Below are 22,634 nucleotides of genomic sequence, written 5' to 3'. Positions count from 1 at the left end.
CTTCTGCCTGGACCTTGTTTGCCTTCAGTCTTTCCCTGGAGGATTAAATGGACTATGCCTTTTTTTTCTGGGTGTCACATCACATGTCCATAATATTCTAATTTTCATTTTTAATTGTTTTGATGATTTCCCAGGTGGCTTATCACCTCCTCATTTCATTAGTGGGGGAAAGTGGCAAGAAGGTGACAAGCGACAGGGAGAAAGTAGAACTATTTAACTTGTTTTTTGCATCTGTCTTTACACAAAGGGAAAAAAACAGACCAACCTACCAAAAATAGGTTCTATTCTGCCATAAAAAAACAGAATAGAAACACAAGTAAAGATAGGCAAGAAAACAGTAAGTGAGCGCCTGTCCAGCCTAGACAAGTTCAAATCACCAGGATCAGATGGATTACATCCCAAGGTTCTCAAGGAACTGGCAGATGTGATCTCAGAACCACAGAACTATATTTTTCAAAGATCCTGGAGCACTGGGGAAATACCAGAGGACTGGAAAAGAGCTGATGTAGTTTCCATCTTCAAAAAAGGGAAACAAATAGATCCAGGAAACTACAGACCTCAATACCTGGGAAGCTTCTGGAAAAGATAATCAAGCAACGAATCAGCGAACACCTAGAGGCAAACAAAGTCATTACTAAAAGCCAACATGGGTTTGTCAAAAACAGATCATATCAGACAAATCTTACTGCATTCTTGGACCAAGTGACAAAATTAATGGATCAGAGGAATGCTGTGAATATAATTTACTTGGAGTTCAGTAAGGCATTTGATAAAGTAGATCACAACCTACTACTTGACAAGATAGAAAAATGTGGGTTAGACAGCATCACCACCAGATGGATTTGTAGCTGGCTGACTGGCCATACTCAGCATATGGTCCTCAATGGAACCGCATCTACATGGAGGGAAGTGTGTAGTGGGGTGCCCTAGGTCTCTGTTCTGGGCCCAGTGCTCTTCAACATCTTCATCAATGATTTAAATGTACATTTATAGTATAGGGGGTACCTTGCTCAACAATAGTAACTTGAGAGGGATCTCGGAGTCCTAGTGGAGAATCACTTAAATATGACCAAGCAGTGTGCTGCAGCTGCCAAAAAGCCAACACAGTGCTAGGCTGCATTAACAGAGGGATAAAATCAAGATCACGTGAAGTATTAATACTACTTTACAATGCCTTGGTAAGGCCACACTTGGAATACTGCATCCAGTTTTGGTCACCCAATGTAAAAAAGACGACAGTTAGAACAATTAACCAGTGGAACAACCTGCCTCCAGAATCGGTGAATGCTCCAACACTGGATGTTTTTAAGAAGAGACTGGACAGCCATTTGTCCAAAATGGTATAGGGTTTCCTGCTTGAGCAGGGGGTTGGACTAGATGACCTCCAAGGTCCCTTCCAACTTTTATTATTATTATTATTATCAATCATCGCACAGTCAGCCAGATGTTCAGACTGGATTTGGCATTTTGTCTACCTATCGAGTCCTTACCCAGGACCTGGGATAGGCAGAAGTAGATGTTTGATGGTATTCTAGGTATCGTCGCAGGATGGAAGCAGTTCCTAATAAGGCCGCCTTTTGCAATTGACTAATAGCAAATTTGTCAATGCCAATGGTGTTCAAGTGGTGCTACAGTTGTTTTGGGATTGCGCCCAAGGAGCCTATGACTATTGGTACTACCCTTGCTTGCTTTTGCCACAGTCTTTCTATTTCTATTTGTAGGTCTTTGTATTTTGTTATCTTCTCCAGTTCTTTCTCTTCTATTCTGCTGTCTCCAGGCACTGCCACGTCTACTATCCAGACTTTTTTGTCTTTCTTATCGACAATTGTTAAGTCTGGGGTGTTATGTTGCAGGTGCTTGTCTGTTTGAATTCTGAAGTCACAGAGCAGTTTAATTTTATCATTTTCTATGACTTTCTCTATTTTATGATCCCACCAGTTTTTGCTTACAGCAAATGATATTTTTTGCAGATCTTCCAATGCACCATTGTTGCTACTTTGTCATGCCGCTGCTTGTAGTCAGTCTGTGCAATCTTCTTGCAACAGCTTACCAGGTGGTCCACTGTTTCTTCAGCTTTTTTGCATAGGCGGCACTTACTGTCTGTTGCTGTCTTCTCAATTTTGACTTTGTATGCATTTGTCCTTAAAGCTTGGTCTTGTGCAGCAAGAATTAATCCTTCGGTTTCTTTCTTCAATTTTCCTGCTCTTAGCCATTGCCAGGTTTTATTATTATCTGCTTTCCCAGCTATTTTTTTAATGTATTGGCCAGGTAGTGCTTTGTCTTCCCATGCCTCTATTTTGTTCTTCATTTGGTCTTTCTTGTAGGCCAGTTTGGTCTCTCCAGTAGTTAGTAAGCCTTCCTGATATACTAATTTCAGTGCATCTTCATCATTGTTCTTCAGATATTCTTCCAAAGCCATTTTTTCTTCTTCAACCATCTGATGTACTTGTAGCATTCCACGCCCACCTATTTGCCTTGGTAGATAAGTCTATCAATGTCACTGCGTGGATGAAGGGCATGATTCATTGTCATTATTTTTCTGGTCTTCCTATCCATTGCTTTTAGTTCTGCTTGAGTCCAGTCCACTATTCCAGCTGTGTACCTAATGACTGGGATTGGCCAGGTGTTGATTGCCTTTATGGTATTTCCTCCATTGAGTTTGGACTTTAAGATCTTCTTCACTCTCTTGATGTATTCACTTCTAATCTTTTTCTTGACTTCAGTGTGCTTGATGTTGTCAGCTTGAAGGATACCCAAGTATTTGTAGTACTCTTCCTCATCCAGACTCTTAATGTTATTTTCGGGGGGCATCTTGATTCCTTCAGTTTTCATTATTTTTCCTTGTTTGATAGTAAGTGTGGCACATTTGTCTAAGCCAAACTCCATTACAATATCTTGGCTATATATACGGACAGTGTTGAGCAGCGATTCTATTTCAGATGGCGTTTTTCCATACAGCTTCAGATCATCCATGTAAAGGAGATGGGCTAGTCTAGCAGATGTTTTTGATGTTTGATAACCATGTCCTGAGTTATTCAGTATTGTTGACAGAGGAAACAGTGCAATAACAAATAGTAATGGTGATAATGAATCTCCTTGAAATATTCCTCTCTTGATATTAACCTCTCCCAGCCTCTCACCATTGATCTGCAACTGTGTCTTCCATTGTGCCATCGATCTTTGCACAAATTTTCTGATGTTCCTACTTACTACTGTTCATCTTCTAGGGCACTTTATTATCCAATCATGTGGCAGAGAGTCAAATGCCTTTTTGTAGTCAATCCATGCCACATTCAGGTTGGTCTTCCGTCTCTTGCAGTTTTCCATGATCATTTTGTCTATTAGGAGTTGATCTTTTGTTCCTCGGCTATTGGGGCAGTTTCCTTTCTGCTCAGGTGGAAAGAGATTGTTTTCAACTAGATGCTGTTGCACTGCATCAGTTACTACACCAGTTAGTAATTTGAAAGTTGTTGGTAAGCAGGTAATTGGCCTTTAGTTACCTGGTGTTGCCCCTTTTGCTGGATTTTTCATTATTAGGTAGGTTTTCCCAGTTGTTAGCCACTTTTCAATTTCTCCTCCTTGTAGTATATTGTTGAACTGTTTGGCAATGAGTGGTTGTATAACAGTTAGATGTTTCAAACAAAACCCATGCAGTTCATCTTAACCTGCGTGCTGACAATTTTTGATTTTCTTGCTCTTTTTTCTACCATTTTTGTTGTCGTTATTACTAGTGCTTTCATTTTCAACTTCTGTTTTATTTGCATCCACCTCTTTAACCAAAGGCGCATCCTTGTTGTATTCTTGAGTTGTTATCCCATATCTGCCTTCCAGAATTGCACGGGTTCTTCCTGTCAGGTACTGACTGAATTCCTTGCAGTTCCCATTGATGGGATTGGTAGAAACGTTTGGATGGGATTGAAATTGGAGGTTCTGCCTATAGTTTGCAATTCTTTAGATCATATATACTGATTTTCCTGGCTATAAGCTGTTATTTGTTGCTTTATTTATTCCAGTGCTTCCTTGATCTTCCCTTTTTCTAAGTGGTATTTCTTGATTAGATTCTTTGGTCTTCTGTCTTCAGCTTCTTTCCTTTCATCTGTTCTAGCTTGCTTGCATGTGATATTAACTTGCTGATCTTATTTTCTAGTCTAACCTTCCATTTTTGTGGTGCACTGTTTGTTTGTTTTTCTTTTTTGTTGATTTTACATCCCAGGTATTCTGTTATAACTGCAGCTGTGCTGTACATTAATTGGTTTGTTCCTTGCAGTGAATTGGTGCTTATACTTGCTATTGCAGTATTTGCATCTTTTAATGCTTGTGCTAGCTGTTTCTTTGGAACAAGCTTCAATGCAGGCAGCCTTATTCTGTTGTTTTTGTGCTGTTCTAGATGCTCAGTTATTCTTTGTTTCAATTCTTTTATTTCTTTAGTTAGCGGGTTTTGTTCTTCCTGAGGAAGAGGTGCCTGGTTTCCAAATGAGAACAGTTGTATATCTCTGCTGGATTCCTTCACTGCCAACTCCCCCTGGTTTGCCTCTACATTCTGAATTACTTCTGGTAAGGCTTTGATTTCTTTGCCCTGGGTAAACCTTTGCAGTTAGTCCAATTCTGTTTCTGTGAATATTTTATTTCGTGTTATAAATCGGCGTTGATCTGCTAGTCTCTGTTCTGTTATTTCTGATTCTGGATGTTGTTCTTTCCAGAATTGGTGCATTCGTTTTAGATATCCTCGCCTTGTTGGACTTGATCTGTAGTAACAGATCATTCTTTCTTTGTTTTCCATCACTGTGTACCTGCGACGGGTAAACACCTTTTCTTCCAGTAGTTCTGCAGCTGCTAGCCCTGGTTGCTCAGCCAACAGTCCTGAGTCCTGTAACCCATTTTTCACCAGATATCAAGGAACTCCAATATCTAGTGCGGACCTTGTTAACCCGGGCGACGTCCGAGCCGGTATGGCATTCTGAAATTTACGTCTCACCATATTTTTTATGGGAGAGACACTCTTTGTCTGACTCCTCTGATGAGACATGTCCAGTATGGTTGAACCTCTAGCATAGCTCTCATCTTCCTCAGAGTATTATTTTATTCATTATTATTATTATTATTATTATTATTATTATTCTTATTATTATTATTATTATTATTATTATTATCAATCATCGCACAGTCAGCCAGATGTTCAGACTGGATTTGGCATTTTGTCTACCTATCGAGCCTTACCCAGGACCTGGGATAGGCAGATGTGGATGTTTGATGGTATTACAGGTATCGTCGCAGGATGGAAGCAGTTCCTAATAAGGCTGCCTTTTGCAATTGACTAATAGCGAATTTGTCAATGCCAATGGTGTTCAAGTGGTGCTACAGTTGTTTTGGAATTGCACCCAAGGAGCCTATGACTATTGGTACTACCCTTGCTTGCTTTTGCCACAGTCTTTCTATTTCTATTTGTAGGTCTTTGTATTTTGTTATCTTCTCCAGTTCTTTCTATTCTATTCTGCTATCTCCAGGCACTGCCACGTCCACTATCCAGACTTTTTTGTCTTTCTTATCGACAATTGTTAAGTCTGGGGTGTTACGTTGCAGGTGCTTGTCTGTTTGAATTCTGAAGTCCCAGAGCAGTTTAATAATAATAATAATAATAATAATAATAATAATAATAATAATTATTATTATTATTATTATTATTATTATTATTATTATTATTATTAGTAACAACACTAGTCTGTTTTACCTTTTTTAAGTTATTTAAACTGCTAATTAGCCTTTATTCTATTTTGGGATGAAGTTTTATTTATCAGGGTTTTTTTTCAAAGTTATTGTTTGAAAGACCTTTTTTAAACTAAATAACTGTAAATCAAAAAGTGATTAGAAAGTGGATGAACCAAGTTTCCCTAAAGGCTTCGCCGCAGTTGAGAGCTTAATGGTTTCTGTCGTCTCCTGTGTGGAAACCACTATCCTGCACTCTTCTTGCAAGGAGCAGATGTCCAGAGCACAATTAGGCAATTTTTCAGCTCTTGCACTTTGTGTTTCTTTCAGCCTCTGGCAACCACCAAGAATGTTGTAGCAACACAATGATCACTGAAGAAAGAAAGGCAGAAATTTTAACCCCTTGGGGAAAGATTTTTTTTTCTTTTTATGACCCTTTTTATTAGAGTGGAGTTGGGACGACTGAATGGAGCCAAGCGAGCATTTACTGGCTTACTTCCTGACACCTACACAGAGTTCACAGCAGATATTTTCTTCACGGCCTGAGAGAAACGTCTGTCACTGCCTAGGATTGAACTCTCAACCTCCTGAGTGTGAGGTGAGCATCTTTACCTCTAGGCCACCGTGCACTCCTTTTTGGGAAAGATTAATTGGTTTAGAATAAAACAGTTGAAAACATGGGCTCTAGTTAAGAAACAGCAACTTGCATGCATGTGTATTTTATCAAAACAATTCAGGGATGCTGGATCTTAGAATGCCCAGTCCTGATTTAAAGACATAATTGTGGACATTAATACCACTGGTAATATTAAGTCCATTCTTCAAATACAGAAAGCCAGAACAAAAAAAGAATAAGCCGGGGCCACTCTTTCAGGGTGGATTTTTTAAATTATTGTTGTGGGTGTGTGGCTGTGGCTTAGCTGTGTATTTGCTTGGGGAGCCCTTTAAGAATCTCTTGATTCACAAGACTCATTTACATTTTAACTTCTTTAACATTCAGTAGAGAATTAAATTAAGCAAGATGGTAGTAATGTGGTTTTTCAAAGAGTTTATTCATATTTTTAATTTCTTTAACCTTCAAAAAAGAAAAGTAAACAAGATGTTGTGAATTTTGTATTTGAGAGGATTATTTATTATCTTACATATGCATATTGTATAGTTTCTTTCCTGAAAAACAGAGCAAGCTTGGGTGTTATTTACCCAGTCCCTCTTTAAAGATAAAAACATTTATAGTTCATTTTTAAAATGTCCATCTATGAGTTCATTGACCTAAGCCGGATCTTTGGTTTCACATGAAGGAGGATTCTTTTTAAAATTCAGCCATATAAATCTAAAAGTTGATGTGTGCGTGTAAATAGTAGATTTTTTAAAAAGTTGACAATAAATCTAAATATTGAAAGTATTTTGTAATATTCGGAAGCCCAGAAACAATAAAACTAGTAAGTAACCTACAAGGGTTATCAAACGATCAAGTTATTCATTAACACTAAATTGCCAAGCTATAAACAGCTTCGTATCTATGTCATACTGTATTGCAACACATTACAAATGAATGACGACAGACGTAATCAGATTATCTGAGGGTTTTTTTTTAAAGGCTTGCATCTATATAGTGCTGGAGAAGACTCCTGCAAGTCCCTTGGACTGCAAGGCGTTCAAACTAGTCAGTCCTAGAGGACATCAACCCCGACTGCTCTTTAGAAAGCCAGATCCTGAAGTTGAAACTCAAATACTTTGGCCACTTAATGAGAAGGATGGACTCACTGGAGAAGGGCCTAATGCAATTAACAACAACAACAACATCTATATAGTAACCCTAACCCTAAATCTACAACCTATACACAAGCCCCACAACCACGTCAAGGTAGTGCCTCACTGGGGGATTATTATTATTATTATTATCGATCATCGCACAGTCAGCCAGATGTTCAGACTGGATTTGGCATTTTGTCTACCTATCGAGTCCTTACCCAGGACCTGGGATAGGCAGATGTGGATGTTTGATGGTATTACAGATATCGTCGAAGGATGGAAGCAGTTCCTAGTAAGGCCGCCTTTTGCAATTGACTAATAGCGAATTTGTCAATGCCAATGGTGCTCAAGTGGTGCTCCAGTTGTTTTGGGATTGCACCCAAGGCGCCTATGACTATTGGTACTACCCTTGCTTGCTTTTGCCACAGTCTTTCTATTTCTATTTGTAGGTCTTTGTATTTTGTTATCTTCTCCAGTTCTGTCTCTTCTATTCTGCTATCTCCAGGCACTGCCACGTCCACTATCCAGACTTTTTTGTCTTTCTTATCGACAATTGTTAAGTCTGGGGGGTTATGTTGCAGGTGCTTGTCTGTTTGAATTCTGAAGTCCCAGAGCAGTTTAATTTTATCATTTTTATGACTTTCTCTATTTTATGATCCCACCAGTTTTTGCTTACAGGCAAATGATATTTTTTGCAGATCTTCCAATGCACCATTGTTGCTACTTTGTCATGCCGCTGCTTGTAATCAGTTTGTGCAATTTTCTTGCAACAGCTTACCAAGTGGTCCACTGTTTCTTCAGCTTCTTTGCATAGGCGGCACTTACTGTCTGTTGCTGTCTTCTCAATTTTGACTTTGTATGCATTTGTCCTTAAGGCTTGGTCTGTGCAGCCAGAATTAGTCCCTCGGTCTCTTTCTTCAATTTTCCTGCTCTTAGCCATTGCCAGGTTTTATTGTTATCTGCTTTCCCAGCTATTTTTTTCATATATTGGCCATGTAGTGCTTTGTATTCCATGCTCTATTTCGTTTTCATTTTGGTCTTTTCCTGAGGCCCGTTTTGGTCTCTCCAAGTGGTTAAGTAAGCCTTCCTGATATACTAATTTCAGTGCATCTTCATCATTGTTCTCCAGAATTCATTCAAATGTCATTTTTTCTTTCTTCAACCATCTGATGTACTTGTAGCATTCCACGCCCACATATTTGCCTTGGTAGATAAAGTCTAATCAATGTCACTGCATGGATGAAGGGCATGATTCATTGTCATTATTTTTCTGGTCTTCCTATCCATTGCTTTTAGTTCTGCTTGAGTCCAGTCCACTATTCCAGCTGTGTACCTAATGACTGGGATTGCCCAGGTGTTGATTGCCTTATGGTATTTCCTCCATTGAGTTTGGACTTTAAGATCTTCTTCACTCTCTTGATGTATTCACCTCTAATCTTTTTCTTGACTTCAGTGTGCTTGATGTTGTCAGCTTGAAGAATACACAAGTATTTGTAGTACTCTTCCTCATCCAGACTCTTAATGTTATTTTCGTGGGGCATCTTGATTCCTTCAGTTTTCACTATTTTTCCTTGTTTGATAGTAAGTGTGGCACGTTTGTCCAAGCCAAACTCCATTACAATATCTTGGCTATATATACGGACAGTGTTGAGCAGCGATTCTATTTCAGATGATGTTTTTCCATACAGTTTCAGATCATCCATGTAAAGGAGGTGGGATAGTCTGGCAGATGTTTTTGATGTTTGATAGCCATGGCCTGAGTTATTCAGTATTGTTGACAGAGGAAACAGTGCAATAACAAATAGTAATGGTGATAATGAATCTCCTTGAAATATTCCTCTCTTGATATTAACCTCTCCCAGCCTCTCACCATTGATCTGCAACGGTGTCTTCCATTGTGCCATCGATCTTTGCACAAATTTTCTGATGTTTCTACTGACTCCTGTTATTTCTAGGCAATTTATTATCCAATCATGTGGCAGAGAGTCAAATGCCTTTTTGTAGTCAATCCATGCCACATTCAGGTTGGTCTTCCTTCTCTTGCAGTTTTCCAAGATCATTTTGTCTATGAGGAGTTGATCTTTTGTTCCTCTGCTATTGGGGCGGTTTCCTTTCTGCTCAGGTGGAAAGAGATTGTTTTCAACTAGATGCTGTTGCACTGCATCAGCTATTACACCAGTTAGTAATTTGAAAGTTGTTGGTAAGCAGGTAATTGGCCTGTAGTTACCTGGTGTTGCCCTTTTTGCTGGATTTTTCATTATTAGGTAGGTTTTCCCAGTTGTTAGCCACTTTTCAATTTCTCCTCCTTGTAGTATATTGATGAACTGTTTGGCAATGAGTGGGTGTATAACAGTTAGATGTTTCAACCAAAACCCATGCAGTTCATCTTCACCTGGTGCTGACCAATCTTTCCCCCCCCCCCCCTCCTTCTTCTTTTTTGATTTTCTTTGCTCTCTTGTTTCTCAGATTTTTTTGTTGTATTACTAGTTCTTTCATGCCAACTTCTGGTTTATTGCATCCACTTTTTGTAACCAAAGCCAGCATCTTGTTGTATTATCTCTTGGGTATCCCATATCCTGCTTCCAGAACTGCACTGTTTCTTCCTTGTCAGGTACTGACTGATTCCTTGCAGTTTCTCCATTGATGGATTGGTAGAAACGTTTCTGATTGGATTGAAATTGGAGGTTCTGCCTATAGTTTGCAATTCGAGCTTCATATCTACTAATTTTCCTGGCTATAGCAGTTATTTGTTGCTTTATTATTTCCAGTGCTTCCTTGATCTTCCTTGTTTCTAAGTGGTATTTCTTGATTAGGTATTCTTTGGTCTTCTTGTTCTTCAACTTCTTTTCTTTCATCTATTCTAGCTTGCTTGCACGTGATCTTAACTTGCTGATCTTATTTTCTAGTCTAACCTTCCATTTTTCTGGTGCACTGTTTGTTTGTTTTTCTTCTTTGTTGATTTTGCATCCCAGGTATTCTGTTATAACTGCAGCTGTGCTGTACATTAGTTGGTTTGTTTCTTGCAATGAATTGGTGCTTATACTTGATATTGCAATATTTGAATCTTTTAATGCTTGTGCTAGCTGTTTCTTTGGAACAAGCTTCAATGCAGGTAGCCTTATTCTGTTGTTTTTGTGCTGTTCTAGATGCTCAGTTATTCTTTGTTTCAATTCTTTTATTTCTTTAGTTAGAGGGTTTTGTTCTTCCTGAGGTAGAGGTGCCTGGTTTCCAAATGAGAACAGTTGTATATCTCTGCTAGATTCCTTCACTGCCAACTCCCCATGGTTTGCCTCTACATTCTGAATTACTTCTGGTAAGGCTTTGATTTCTTTGCCCTGGGTAAACCTTTGCAGTTCGTCCAATTCTGTTTCTGTGAATATTTTATTTCGTGTTATAAATCGGCGTTGATCTGCTAGTCTCTCTTCTGTTATTGCTGATTCTGGATGTTGTTCTTTCCAGAACTGGTGCATTCGTTTTAGATATCCTCTTCTTGTTGGACTTGATCTGTAGTAACAGATCATTATTTCTTTGTTTTCCATCACTGTGTATTTGCGACGGGTAAACACCTTTTCTTCCAGTCGTTCTGCAGCTGCTGGCCCTGGTTGCTCAGCCAACAGTCCTGAGTCCTGTAACCCATTTTTCACCAGATATCCAGGAACTCCAATATCTAGTGCGGACCTTGTTAACCCGGGCGACGTCCGAGACGGTATGGCATTCTGAAATTTACGTCTCACCATATTTTTTATGGGAGAGACACTCTTTGTCTGACTCCTCTGATGAGACCTGTCCAGTATGGTTGAACCTCTGGCATAGCTCTCATCTTCCTCAGAGTATTATTATTATTATTATTATTATTATTATTATTATTATTATTATTATTATTATTATAACACAAAGACCCTGTGGGACTATCACTATGGGTTTTTACACTAGCACTGCAAGGATGATGCTTTTGCTTCAGGTCTCAGCCATTAAGTCATTTAGACCAGAGGTTCTTTGGAGAGAGGTTTTTCCATGGACTGGAGGGTGCGTGGTTTTGTGTGCTGCTTACATCCTGTGGATGGGACTTTGCTTGTTTGTGCAGACCAGTTGCTGGCATGCTGTGGCCCGGTACTGGTCCATGGACCGGGGGTTGGGGACCCCTGATTTAGACTAAAGTCTTCCTTTGTGCTAAAGTTCTATTATTGAATGGAACTTTCCTACTCAATTCCCTTTACACTACTACTGAAACCTGCACTGTCTCTTTGGGTATGAAGTCATATTGGCTGAGCCTCAAGGGGACTTCAACCTCGCTATCCAACTTAGGTGAACTTATTTTGAGCTTTCTACTTCGGATGCTATAGCCAGATAGGTCTTGGAGCACATCCATCCAGATTAGATCTTAGCCTAAAGGCATGGCAAATTGATATCCTCCTTTCCTTTACACATAAACTATAGCAATTTCACAGCTTCTATATTACCATATGCCTTATCATAATTTCAGCACTAATTAATGATTTTAAGCAAATGGGTATGGTAGTCCTCTATTTATGAGCAAATGTTTAACAGCTGTTCTAAATTACAGCAGACCCCCCAAAAGCTACTTATTACCTGGTCCCAAACTTATAGCTGCTGCAGCACCCGCATGTTCATTCAACCTTACAATCAACTGCAGGTGTGATACAGTGTCACCCTCCACCTACTTTGCCCCAATATCTTCCAGCTGTTCTTAGGCCTGATCCCCATCAGGCCCCATACACTCCTCCTTAGTTACCTATGATTCCAGTAGCCAAATTGCATTCTGGGAGCTGTAAATATCACCTCTGCTTCTGGAATCACACCACGTAGTCATGTAATGAAGCATCCATGTAAAGAAGTACTCTTGAAGGCCTCAGAGCTCCTCAAAAGGTAAGTGTCAATGCTGCTAACATTGGATGTTTTTGCTTTGACAACATGTGGAGATGCAACCATTTTCCTTCTTATGTTTTACTCTTAGAATTAGAGTTAGAATTAGATGATTCTGGGGGGAAGAGGAGGAATGTGCATGGGAGTTTAGTTAGACATAACAATACTATAACCAGTGTGAGAATCAACGTTTTTTAAATAAGAGATGATAAGAATTGGTGGGCTGGAGAACTGAAGGGAGTCTGTATTTCAAATTAATTGGAAAATGTGATTTATGACTGTAAATTAGAGGAGGGAATTGTGCTTTGATACTATGTGCTCAGGGGAGGGAATTCAGATTTTGGCTTTGGCTATGTATGTGCTGATGCTATGCTTTTCAAATAAAGATTCTTTAAGGTAAACAAGATCTCGAAGTTCTTTGAAGAGTTTCATCCATTGGAACCATGACAGTAAGTGGAAAGGAGGGTGTTTGGCCTGGTGGGATGGGAATCAGGCCTAAAGCTTGGGAGGAGAGAAACAAAGTGGGAATGGGGAAAGGGGATATACGGGGCAGAAAACAGAGCACAGGGTATCGTGGTGGGGGGAGATTTAGGAATGCTGGGGCTGTGCTAGACCTCCAAGGGCCTCCCCCAACCTTGAGGCACCCTGTGTTCCCCTAACAACTGCATGTTGTTAAGCACATGCAGGGATGGGAGATCACTAAATGAGATACTTCACTAAGCAGCCATTGCAACATGCAACTTTAATGGGCAGGCTTCATTACAGCCATATCTCAAGGACTAGCTGTATTTCTAATTTACCAAATCATCTTGGTAACACACACTTGATTTAAGAATGTCCTTTGGAAGAAAACAAACTTGTGGAAGTCAAATGTTAAGATAACTTTGGACATAAAATTTAAAAGTGTTGGCAAATTGGTTCAGTTCTACTGACCAAAAGTATAACAGAATAATACAATAATTAATTCAAAATAGGCTAAATCTTTAAAACTTTTCATGTCTTAGTTAGCTTTTGGCAATCTTTCCTGTTGCAGTTATAAAACTACATTGGAAAAGAATTCTATATGATACAGTATATTTACTTGTACAGGATTTCGCAATATTTAAAAGATCATTATGAGAAAAGCAAATAAGTACGGGGAAAACACCCACTGACAAATACTTCCTTATGTGTCATGGCATGATTGACCTTGTAATCCTGGAACAGATCTTCATATAACTATTTTCGAAAAATAAATAGTCATTTTACAGTTTAATGCATCTTTCTGTATAAATTTTAAGAATCTGGGGATTGCTTAAAACAATTAAGAACATGACAAAGCTATTTTAAAATGACCAAAGTGAGGGAAAATAACAATAAACTTGTTTTCATTGTAGTTCAGAAAACAAAATTCAAAGATCTTTTCTCGTGACAAAAGTCTACTTAGTCTGATAAGTTATAATAGTTGAGCTACCCAAAGCAATAGTTGAGCTACCCAAAGATGACTCAAGCTTCTAGTTATTTCTCTTGATCTTAGCCTTCCAGTGATACAATGGAATGAGCCACACAAGCAGTCACTGATCATCTCAATTAATCTATAACTTCAGGTAGGGCAGAGTAAGCATAAATGTTCTTAGGATGAACTCTATTCTCTGAACCTCACAGAGTACAAATCTTGCCTAACAGTACTTAGTGCACCTCAAAGAAGGAAGAACATTAAAGCATATACACAGGGTTACAGTGAAGTACGTCTGTAACTTTTTATGTGTCTAATTGTTATGTCTGTGGTCATTAGCTGATACTGCATTTATGATAAATTGTTTGTTTCTAAATGAACATAAAACAGTAGGTTTCCTTGTGTTCGATACTAGCAAGCACACATCTAGAAAAGATTGTTTTAAGATAAAGTTCTGTATTTTTGTTTGCACAGAAATGAGTTTTTAGCTTTTGTCTCAACTAAAGGATATAGCCAGGGAAGCCAATATTAAACTAGTTTTATAATGCTGATTATTCAAACTCTCCTATACTATGCTAATCACTGGACAACAAATATTTTACTTTTGGAGGTATCTTGTAGATGTTTGGCTGCTAATCACAAAAACAACCTGTAATTTAAACTATCGTTTTATAAAAATCTTCTATTTCTGCAAAGTCACCAGAATGATTTAATAAATTTCTTTATACAGACTGACAACTTTAATTTTTGAGCTGACATTGACAGTTTGTTTACAGTCATGAGTTATGAGCATGATCCACTAGAAAAGGGTCTATTTTGGAATCCAACAGTGCTGGCTGATTATTATCAAACACTGCAATGAGATGCTTCAGACACTGAGTGCAAATGGAAAGCATCAACAAAACACTTTTAGCTCTGGGAAACTCATGCACCTGTCAGAAGCATTAATGCCATTAAATGTATTATAGTCACCAAAAGTTAATTTCATATTTCTCAAGATTCCTATGAGGTACAGTCATTCTGAAATTATATTTGCATTCATTTGGAAGGGGTTTATCATAATCACCAAACGATTTTCAGGAAGCAAAACTTTTGAAAAAATGAGTTGTTCGGTGAGAGAGAGAGAGAGAGAGAGAGAGAGAGAGAGAGACAGAGAGAGGGAGAGGGAGAGTTTTAACATATCTCCTCATTTATTTTTCGTTTTACTATTGCCAAAAGAAACAGTAAGCCACTCCCTTGAAAATTCAATATATATATAAGAACGCAAACATACTTTATACAAAAGGAAAAGACCCAGGAGGATGTATACTGCCATGGAACCCACACTATTTTTAATGTTAATTACAGAAATACTTCAGGACGTTGGCTCAGGTAACATGCCTACTATATATCTATATTGAACTCTGCAAGGTAGAAAATTTTCCAAGGACAAAGATTAGGATGAAGTGATCCTCAGTAGGAGGGAAGAGTAGATTTAACTGCCAATGATAATCCTGACATGATTGCACAAAGGCTAACCGTTTTATTACTTTATTATTTAATAGTGGCACTAAGTACTTTTTTAAGACTTTGAATTTAAGAAGAGGACCCACATGTTGATGTTAAATCCTTTGCATTGTTATTGTTGTTGTTAGTTGTGAAGTCGTGTCCGACCCATCATGACCCCATGGACAATGTTCCTCCAGGCTTTCCTGTCCTCTACCATCTTCTGGAGTCTATTTAAGCTCACGCCTACTGCTTCAGTGACTCCATCCAACCACCTCATTCTCTATCATCCCCTTCTTCTATTGCCCTCAATCTTTTCCAGCATTAGGCCCTTCTCCAGTGAGTCCTTCCTTCTAATTTCAACTTGAGGATCTGGCCTTCTAAAGAGCAGTCAAGGTTGATCTCCTCTAGGACTGACCGGTTTGATTGCCTTGCAGTCCAGGGGACTCACAGGAGTCTTCTCCAACACCATAGTTTGAAGGCCTCAATTCTTTTGCGCTCAGACTTTCTTATGGTCCAACTTTCACAGCCATACATTTTAACTGAGAAAACCATGGCCTTGACTATACATACTTTTGTTGGCAGGGTGATATCTCTGCTTTTTAGTATGCTGTCTAGATTTGCCATAGCTTTCCTCCCCAGGAGCAAGCGTCTTTTAATTTCTTGGCTGCAGTCCCCATCTGTGGTGATCTTGGAGCCCAGGAAGATAAAATCTATCACTACCTCCATTTCTTCCCCATCTATTTGCCAGGAATTGAGAGGGTCGGATGCCATGATCTTGGTTTTCTAATGTTGAGTTTCAAGCCAACTTTTGCACTCTCCTTCTTCACCCGCATCAAGAGGCTCTTTAGTTCCTCTTCACTTTCTGCCATTAGTGGTATCATCTGCATATCTTAGATTGGGGATATTTCTTCCGGCAATCTTAATTCCAACTTTTGATTCATCTAGCCCTGCCTTTCTGCATATAAGTTAAATAGCCAGGGTGACAGAATAAGCCTTGCCAGACTCCTTTCCCAATTTTGAACCAATCAGTGGCTCCGTGTCCAGTTCTCACTGTTGCTTCTTGACCCACATATAGGTTTCTCAAGAGACAAATAAGATGGTCTGGTACTCCCATCTCTTTAAGAACTTGCCACAATTTGTTATGATCCACACAATCAAAGGCTTTAGCATAGTCAATGAAGCAGAAGTAGATGTTTTTCTGGAACTCCCTAGCTTTCTCCATGATCTAGCGTGTGTTGGAAATTTGATCTCTAGTTCCTCTGCCTCTTCGAAATCCTGCCTGTACTTCTGGAAGTTCTTGATCCACATACTACTGGAGTCTAGCTTGTAGGATTTTAAGCATAACTTTACTTGCATGTGAAATGAGTACAATAGTTTGAACATTCTTTGGCATTGCCTTTCTTTGGAATTGGGATAGAAACTGACCTTTTCCAATCCTGTGGCCACTGTTGAGTTTTCCAAATTTGCTGGCAAATTGAGTGTAGCACTTTTACTACATCATCTTTTAAGATACCCATAACAGTGGCATGATAGCAGAGATCCCAAGTTGTTTTTAATTGGGACAAGCAGATTTGAGGAACTATAGCAGGGTGAAAAACTCGCAATGTCATATGACATGTTGCGATGTATTGTGATTTTTTTCCATTGCTAGCAGTGGGGTGGGCATGGTTTCAGCATGACCCATCCAGCCCGCGAGCCAGCAGTTTGACATCCCTGAACTATAGGTTTGCAGAAGAGAAAAAAGGGAGCAAGAAGAAAGGGGGTGATTGGTGTCTTTCCCTCCTGCTATTGTTCTGTTTATATATGCAATACAAAGGAGTTAATTCTCATTATTTTTATTAGCTTAATGACAAGTAAAAGTGATTAAAAATGCTTTCAAATGACTGAGTTCCAGATGCAGTTGTAGCTTTTCAAACAAAAGCATAGATGCCAAAATTAGAGTGGCTAGGTGGGAGTGGATTAATTTCTTTTATAATACAGATTCTCAAAATTAGTAGTGCCCAGCCACCTTGTCATACAGAGTAAAATGTAGTATCAAATCTATATCTAAGCTCCACTGTTCCAGACTGCAGGAATGGAATGCATGAACAAGAGTTCCTTCATCCATCCCAGAAGAAAGAAGATATTTTAGAAAGAAAATATACCTCTTAAACATTTTGACTACTTTTCTTCTTTATAACATCATGTTTTATATATACATATAAAGGTTTCTTTAGAATGCATTAGTATTCAGTCAGCTGCATTCTCATCTAGACTAGAGAATAGCATCTCATCAATTTTGCTTGTGATTGACTGAGTGATGATTTGGGAATCACCACTTGTGGGAAGGAAGGAAGGAAGGAAGGAAGGAAGGAAGGAAGGAAGGAAGGAAGGAAGGAAGGAAGGAAGGAAGTTCCAGACTGTGTAGGCAATCAATCAATCAGTGAAAACTTGACTTTTTCATTGATTAGTTCAGAATAAGCTATGGCACAATATTTAGCCACCCAGAAGAGCTGTATCTGCATCTGCCAATAAAATGAAAAGTATAGAATATATGAGGTACACTTGGTTTGCAAATCAAAATCAATAATATAACAATTGAGCAACATAACAGAACGTGACTCAGTATCTCAATCTCGCTTGAATTATAAGGGAGATTATAAGAGTACCCAGATCTGGGGTATTACAAAATTAATCCTTCAACTTCACTCATGATAAATCCAACGTTATCTTTTTGTACATATTGAAGTGCTTAGAAATATAAAAGTACTATTAAATATCACAGCTGAAATTTGGGGATTGCTTTTGGACAGGAGCCCCTGTTAAGAGTGACAAATCAAAAATAGTGTTGAGCTGAATTTTTTTTTCATAATAATTGGCTTACAAACCTTATTTATCAGTAAAAGATATTTATTTCCATCTGATTCAATTGGGTTTTTTTAAAACATGGAAATCAAACTGCAATCCAAAATGAATAAACCCAGTTGTATTTATTTCGGACTACTATATCTGATCTGGGAAAATTCATGTAGCCACGTGATGGCAGCAAGGAATGAGAGGTTTCTGTATATTTTAATTGCCATCTTGGAGTTGGCCCGATATTTTTTCACCTGGATGTAGTAGCTTTACAAATATAAACTTCTAGTTCTGCAAAGACAAAATGAAATCTAACGGTGGGTGTTGGTTTTCAGTAGGGTTTTTTTTTTGTTTTGCTTCTAATGACCCACTTTTAGAACAACTATAAATATGTCAAGAAGCCCTAACATTAGATTAGTATAATAATGGATTGCTATCCATTTTTAGATTGGACAGGTTACTAAATGTAAAGATTTAGCTCCCCCTTGTGGACCTATGCCTTATGCCACCAGTAATATTGGGCAAACTAGATTTTGAGGGTTTCAGTCAACGTTCCTGTGTATCAATTCAGTATTCTTTGTACAGTATGATCAAAGGGTTTTGTATGCATTTGGAAATTATTATCATAACAGCAATGATGGTGATAATCATTGTAATAATCTGCTTCTTTAATCACAATTTAGTGCCAGCTCTATCTACCCCGATGATACCTCCAACACCAGGTTAGTGCAACCATATTCAACACTAGGTTAGTCTGATGAATGTCAGACTAACTAAATTAAAAAAAAATAATATCTTTTATCTTTGCAAATATGAATCTTATGTTTCATACCTTCTTATCTTTCATAAAGCAAACTGAGCATGTAGGGAAAATGTATTTATGTGCAAAAATGTCCCTTTGAAAAACACAACTTCCTTTTATATCACATCCCCAACCACATATAATCATAACCAATCATGGGAATATTCTCATTTAGGTAACAGGGAAGAAATTAGTCTGGTGCCCATTTTAATGATAATTGCTATAATTTTGTATTTTTAATCTAATATACCTCTTCAAAATTGAATTGTGAAAATTGACTGGCAATGCAATATTTGTCTCCTATCTGTCATGTCCATCAAATGTTTATGTTAAGAAAGCACAGATTAAAAAGCATGTATAATAATGTGAATGACATACAAAAATGCATTATATTTTAGTAAATCTCTTGCAAAACATTACTGTTGATCGGAAATGTATGCAAAGATATGTGGAATAGAACTGTGCAATTGTAAAACAGGAGAGTTAGAATTAGATATGAAATTTAGATATTTGTTACATAAAATAAAGCAAAATAAAGGTAAGGCACTTCCAGGATAGCTTGGGAAAAAGAAGTACTTAAGTGGTCAGAATTTTCACTGTGTTTTCTACCACCCTTCCTTAAAAATAAATACATATGAATATCTACTATACTGCCATTTAAAACTCACTTTGGATTAAAGTACTGTTAGAAGAAAGTTTCAGTCTCAGGCTGCTTATATGATAGTTTTCCAGATGTTGGCACTATAATTGCCAAAATTTACAGAATATTTGATAGATACACCCCTCCCCCCAATCAGGGAAGTCTTTTCTGTGAAATGAAAGAACTAAACCTATTGTATTTCATTCACATCCAACTGTAAACAATATTAATCTGTTCACTTTGGTCTTGCATAGGATTGTCTCTCAGACTGGCAGGCACGTACAACTATTGTGAGGGACGTGTGGAAGTGTATTATGAAGGAGCCTGGGGAACTGTCTGTGGCAACAACTGGGATATGAAAGATGCTCAGGTCGTTTGCCAACAGCTAGGATGTGGGGACGCTGTAGCAACCCTACCCTGGCCTAAGTTTGGCTCAGGCTCCGGCGAAATTGTCCTAAGTGACGTCCAATGCAATGGAGATGAATTCTTTCTGTGGAGTTGTAAGAACCCTGGGTGGGGTGTGCATAACTGCAATCATCAACAAGATGCTACAGTTCTCTGCACAGGTATGAACTCCTCAAGTCTTGATTTTTACTGGAAATGTGGAATCAATATGGTTATTCACTAAATAGTACTGTAGAGGCACTTGTAAGATAAGATGGTTCCCTTACTACAGGTATTAATTTTATTGTCTCTTGTCATTTCTTGTCATATTAGTTGCCCAAATCCAATAGACTTTGAGCAGCATACAAAACTGGGAAATCCATAAAATTTAAAATATCAAATCAAACGGACAGCCTAAAGTAAAACTAACTTGTAAATAACACAAATCCAACAAAAAAACACAATAATACTGATACACCAAGTCCAGGCTTGGGACCAAAGCCAGGTTTTAAAAGTTTTTCTGAACCCTAGAAGAGAGATGTCTGTCCTTATCTATTCTGTTTCAGAGGTTGGGATCCATGACAGAGAAGGAGATTATTCACTTGAATTTTCCAGGTGATCAAACTACTGCAAGTAATTCTTCACTTACAATGGCTATTGAGACCAGAATTTCTGTCACAAAGTCAAGTGGTCATAAAGTGTGACTGTATCATTTAGGACGGCAATTGCTGTTGTAAATTGAATCCCAGCATAAACTATTAGTAGTGTCTTAACAGATGTTGCACTAACGCATGCTAAATGTGGGTCTCATCAAATGTCTGTGTGACCTTTTTACTGATACTTTTAATTAATCATTTAAGACGAACTATGAGTCTGCAATAGAAAGAAGAAACAGAACAAGTACTTGAAGGCAAATCCTGAAAGGCCCTTTCACATATTCCTTGTTGCATACTGTATGATCTACTGCAGGGGCAAACTGCCAGCCCACAATGCAAAAAAAAAGTCACGATATGTTGCAACACATCATGTGATGTGGCGAGTTGGACATCGTGGTCTACTGATTGTTGTCTTTTTTGTGATAGTTCCCATGACATTCTGTTAATATTTAGATCACTATGAACATATGGAAAGAGAGAATCATTTGAGAAATTGTGATAGTTTATCTGTTAGCAGTCCTCTAAGAAAGGCAGGAGCTTATTTGAGAATTTCTGGTATTATCAATTGCTCCCTTGTAAAGGCAGCAGTTCAAATATTGCTTGTGCAATTACTGATTAAATTCTAAGGAAGATGAAATCTTATTAGATAAAATGGTCATTCTTAATTGTTCTGCTAAGCTATGTAGAACAATGCTACTCCAGAGCTCCAATATCATATTTCAATTGCTATACAATCTAGAAATAAACTGGAGAAGAGTCTCAAACACTAATATCGTTAAGGTTAAAACCTCAAAAGCAATCATGATATGCTCAATTTGCATAGTGCTGGATTTGATCTGAATTTGAAGGCCATTCTAAATAGGTTCAGAATAGGCATCACTTAATCACCACAAGAGGAACTAGCAACTCTGATTCTAAACAATGTGGTCACTAAATGAAACATTACATGACTGTGCCCAGCTTATAACGTCAGCTCTGCTTCAGTAATTAAGAGAATCATCTGTGGTTGTTAAGTACAACATCTTTTAATCATGACTTGCAACTTACTGTAAGCTTCCCCATTGATTTTGCTTGTCAGAAGCTGACTGTGAAAGTCACAAATGTTAGTCATGTGATTGTGGGACACTGCGACCATTGTAAATCATGCCAATTGAGATCCACCCATATTGTCATCATGTGACTGCAGGGATGTTGTGATACATTTGAGGACCAGTGCCATGAGAATTCAAGTGGTCACTGAACAAGGCAGTTATTAATCAAGAATCACCTGTAATTTTTTTTCTTACTTGTCTTGTTTCCTTCAGTTCAGTTTACTATCTGTGCTAAATAGTATCTTAAACAAAGATCGTAAAATAAACAAGTTTAAAATACTGCAAACAAAAATAACATCCATATGGTAATGATTAATTAATTATTAGTACTTTAACTTTTTGAAAATTATTTTCTTACAGGTGAAAAGTATAAACCAGGTAAGTCTTCTCTTTCATGCTTATGAATATTTGTCTATATTCTTGCATAATAATAATGTACCAAACTATGGAGCATCTTATCAAAGCTGGTATCTTCCAATTTTGGGGGATTTCATCACTACTAGTGGGAAATAGGTTGCAAAGGGCTACTTTGGGAATATTTTTTACATTAAATGTCTTCATAATAATAGTATTACTGATTCACAGTATGGAGTTTGGTATTAATTTTTGAATGCTTGTGATTTTGCATGTTCAATAGAAATAAGACCACTATAAATTTTATAATTATAGTTTTTAGGGAAGATTATGAATAGAACCATTAGTAGATATTACTATGAAGATGGTTAATTCAAAATTCTGAAATTGTGTATTCAGGTAAGACTGGTCTACTTTCAAAAGTCAAAGTATATTGCTCAGAACCAAATGGAGAAGGCAAACAAACATGAAATAAAAATGCCATTGATAGAGTCTGATGACAAACCCAGAATGGGTTTGGCAAAAACAAATATGCCAGACAAAACTTATTGCATTCTTTGACCTGTGGATATCATTTATTTGGACTTCAGTAAGGTGTGATAAATAGACT

The 22,634-nt window shown here is 37.9% G+C and overlaps 1 protein-coding gene across 2 annotated transcripts; it reads left to right on the top strand.

Annotated features, from left to right (window-relative positions):
• Window positions 1-6,084: 6,084 nt before the first annotated feature.
• LOC120298176 (deleted in malignant brain tumors 1 protein-like) lies at window positions 6,085-22,352 on the top strand. 2 transcript variants are annotated; one of them, XM_039321629.1, is made up of 4 exons: window positions 6,085-6,301; window positions 18,781-18,819; window positions 19,794-20,105; window positions 22,031-22,352. In XM_039321629.1, exons 2-4 carry the CDS (start codon window positions 18,801-18,803, stop codon window positions 22,072-22,074), a joined length of 375 nt encoding a protein of 124 aa, XP_039177563.1. In that variant the 5' UTR covers window positions 6,085-6,301; window positions 18,781-18,800; the 3' UTR covers window positions 22,075-22,352. The 2 variants fall into 2 exon arrangements, with proteins under 2 accessions (XP_039177563.1, XP_039177561.1); XM_039321627.1 differs by lacking the exon at window positions 6,085-6,301 and adding an exon at window positions 15,013-15,145 and having other exon boundaries at window positions 22,031-22,157.
• Window positions 22,353-22,634: the final 282 nt, after the last annotated feature.

The sequence above is a fragment of the Crotalus tigris genome, unplaced genomic scaffold (assembly GCF_016545835.1).
Source record: "Crotalus tigris isolate CLP2741 ecotype Arizona unplaced genomic scaffold, ASM1654583v1 scf7180000023764.170092, whole genome shotgun sequence".
Classification (NCBI taxonomy): Eukaryota; Metazoa; Chordata; class Lepidosauria; order Squamata; family Viperidae; genus Crotalus; species Crotalus tigris.
The sequence above is the reverse complement of the archived record's forward strand: the minus strand, read 5'-3'. Positions and strand labels throughout refer to the sequence as shown.

Bases quoted from the DNA above. Each gene is read 5' to 3' on its own strand.
- LOC120298176 (XM_039321627.1), top strand. From the start codon at position 15,076: ATGTATACTGCCATGGAACCCACACTATTTTTAATGTTAATTACAGAA. The intron at 15,146-18,780 runs GTAACATGCCTA...ATCACAATTTAG, and splicing joins ACTTCAGGACGTTGGCTCAG to TGCCAGCTCTATCTACCCCG. The intron at 20,106-22,030 runs GTATGAACTCCT...ATTTTCTTACAG, and splicing joins TGCTACAGTTCTCTGCACAG to GTGAAAAGTATAAACCAGGT.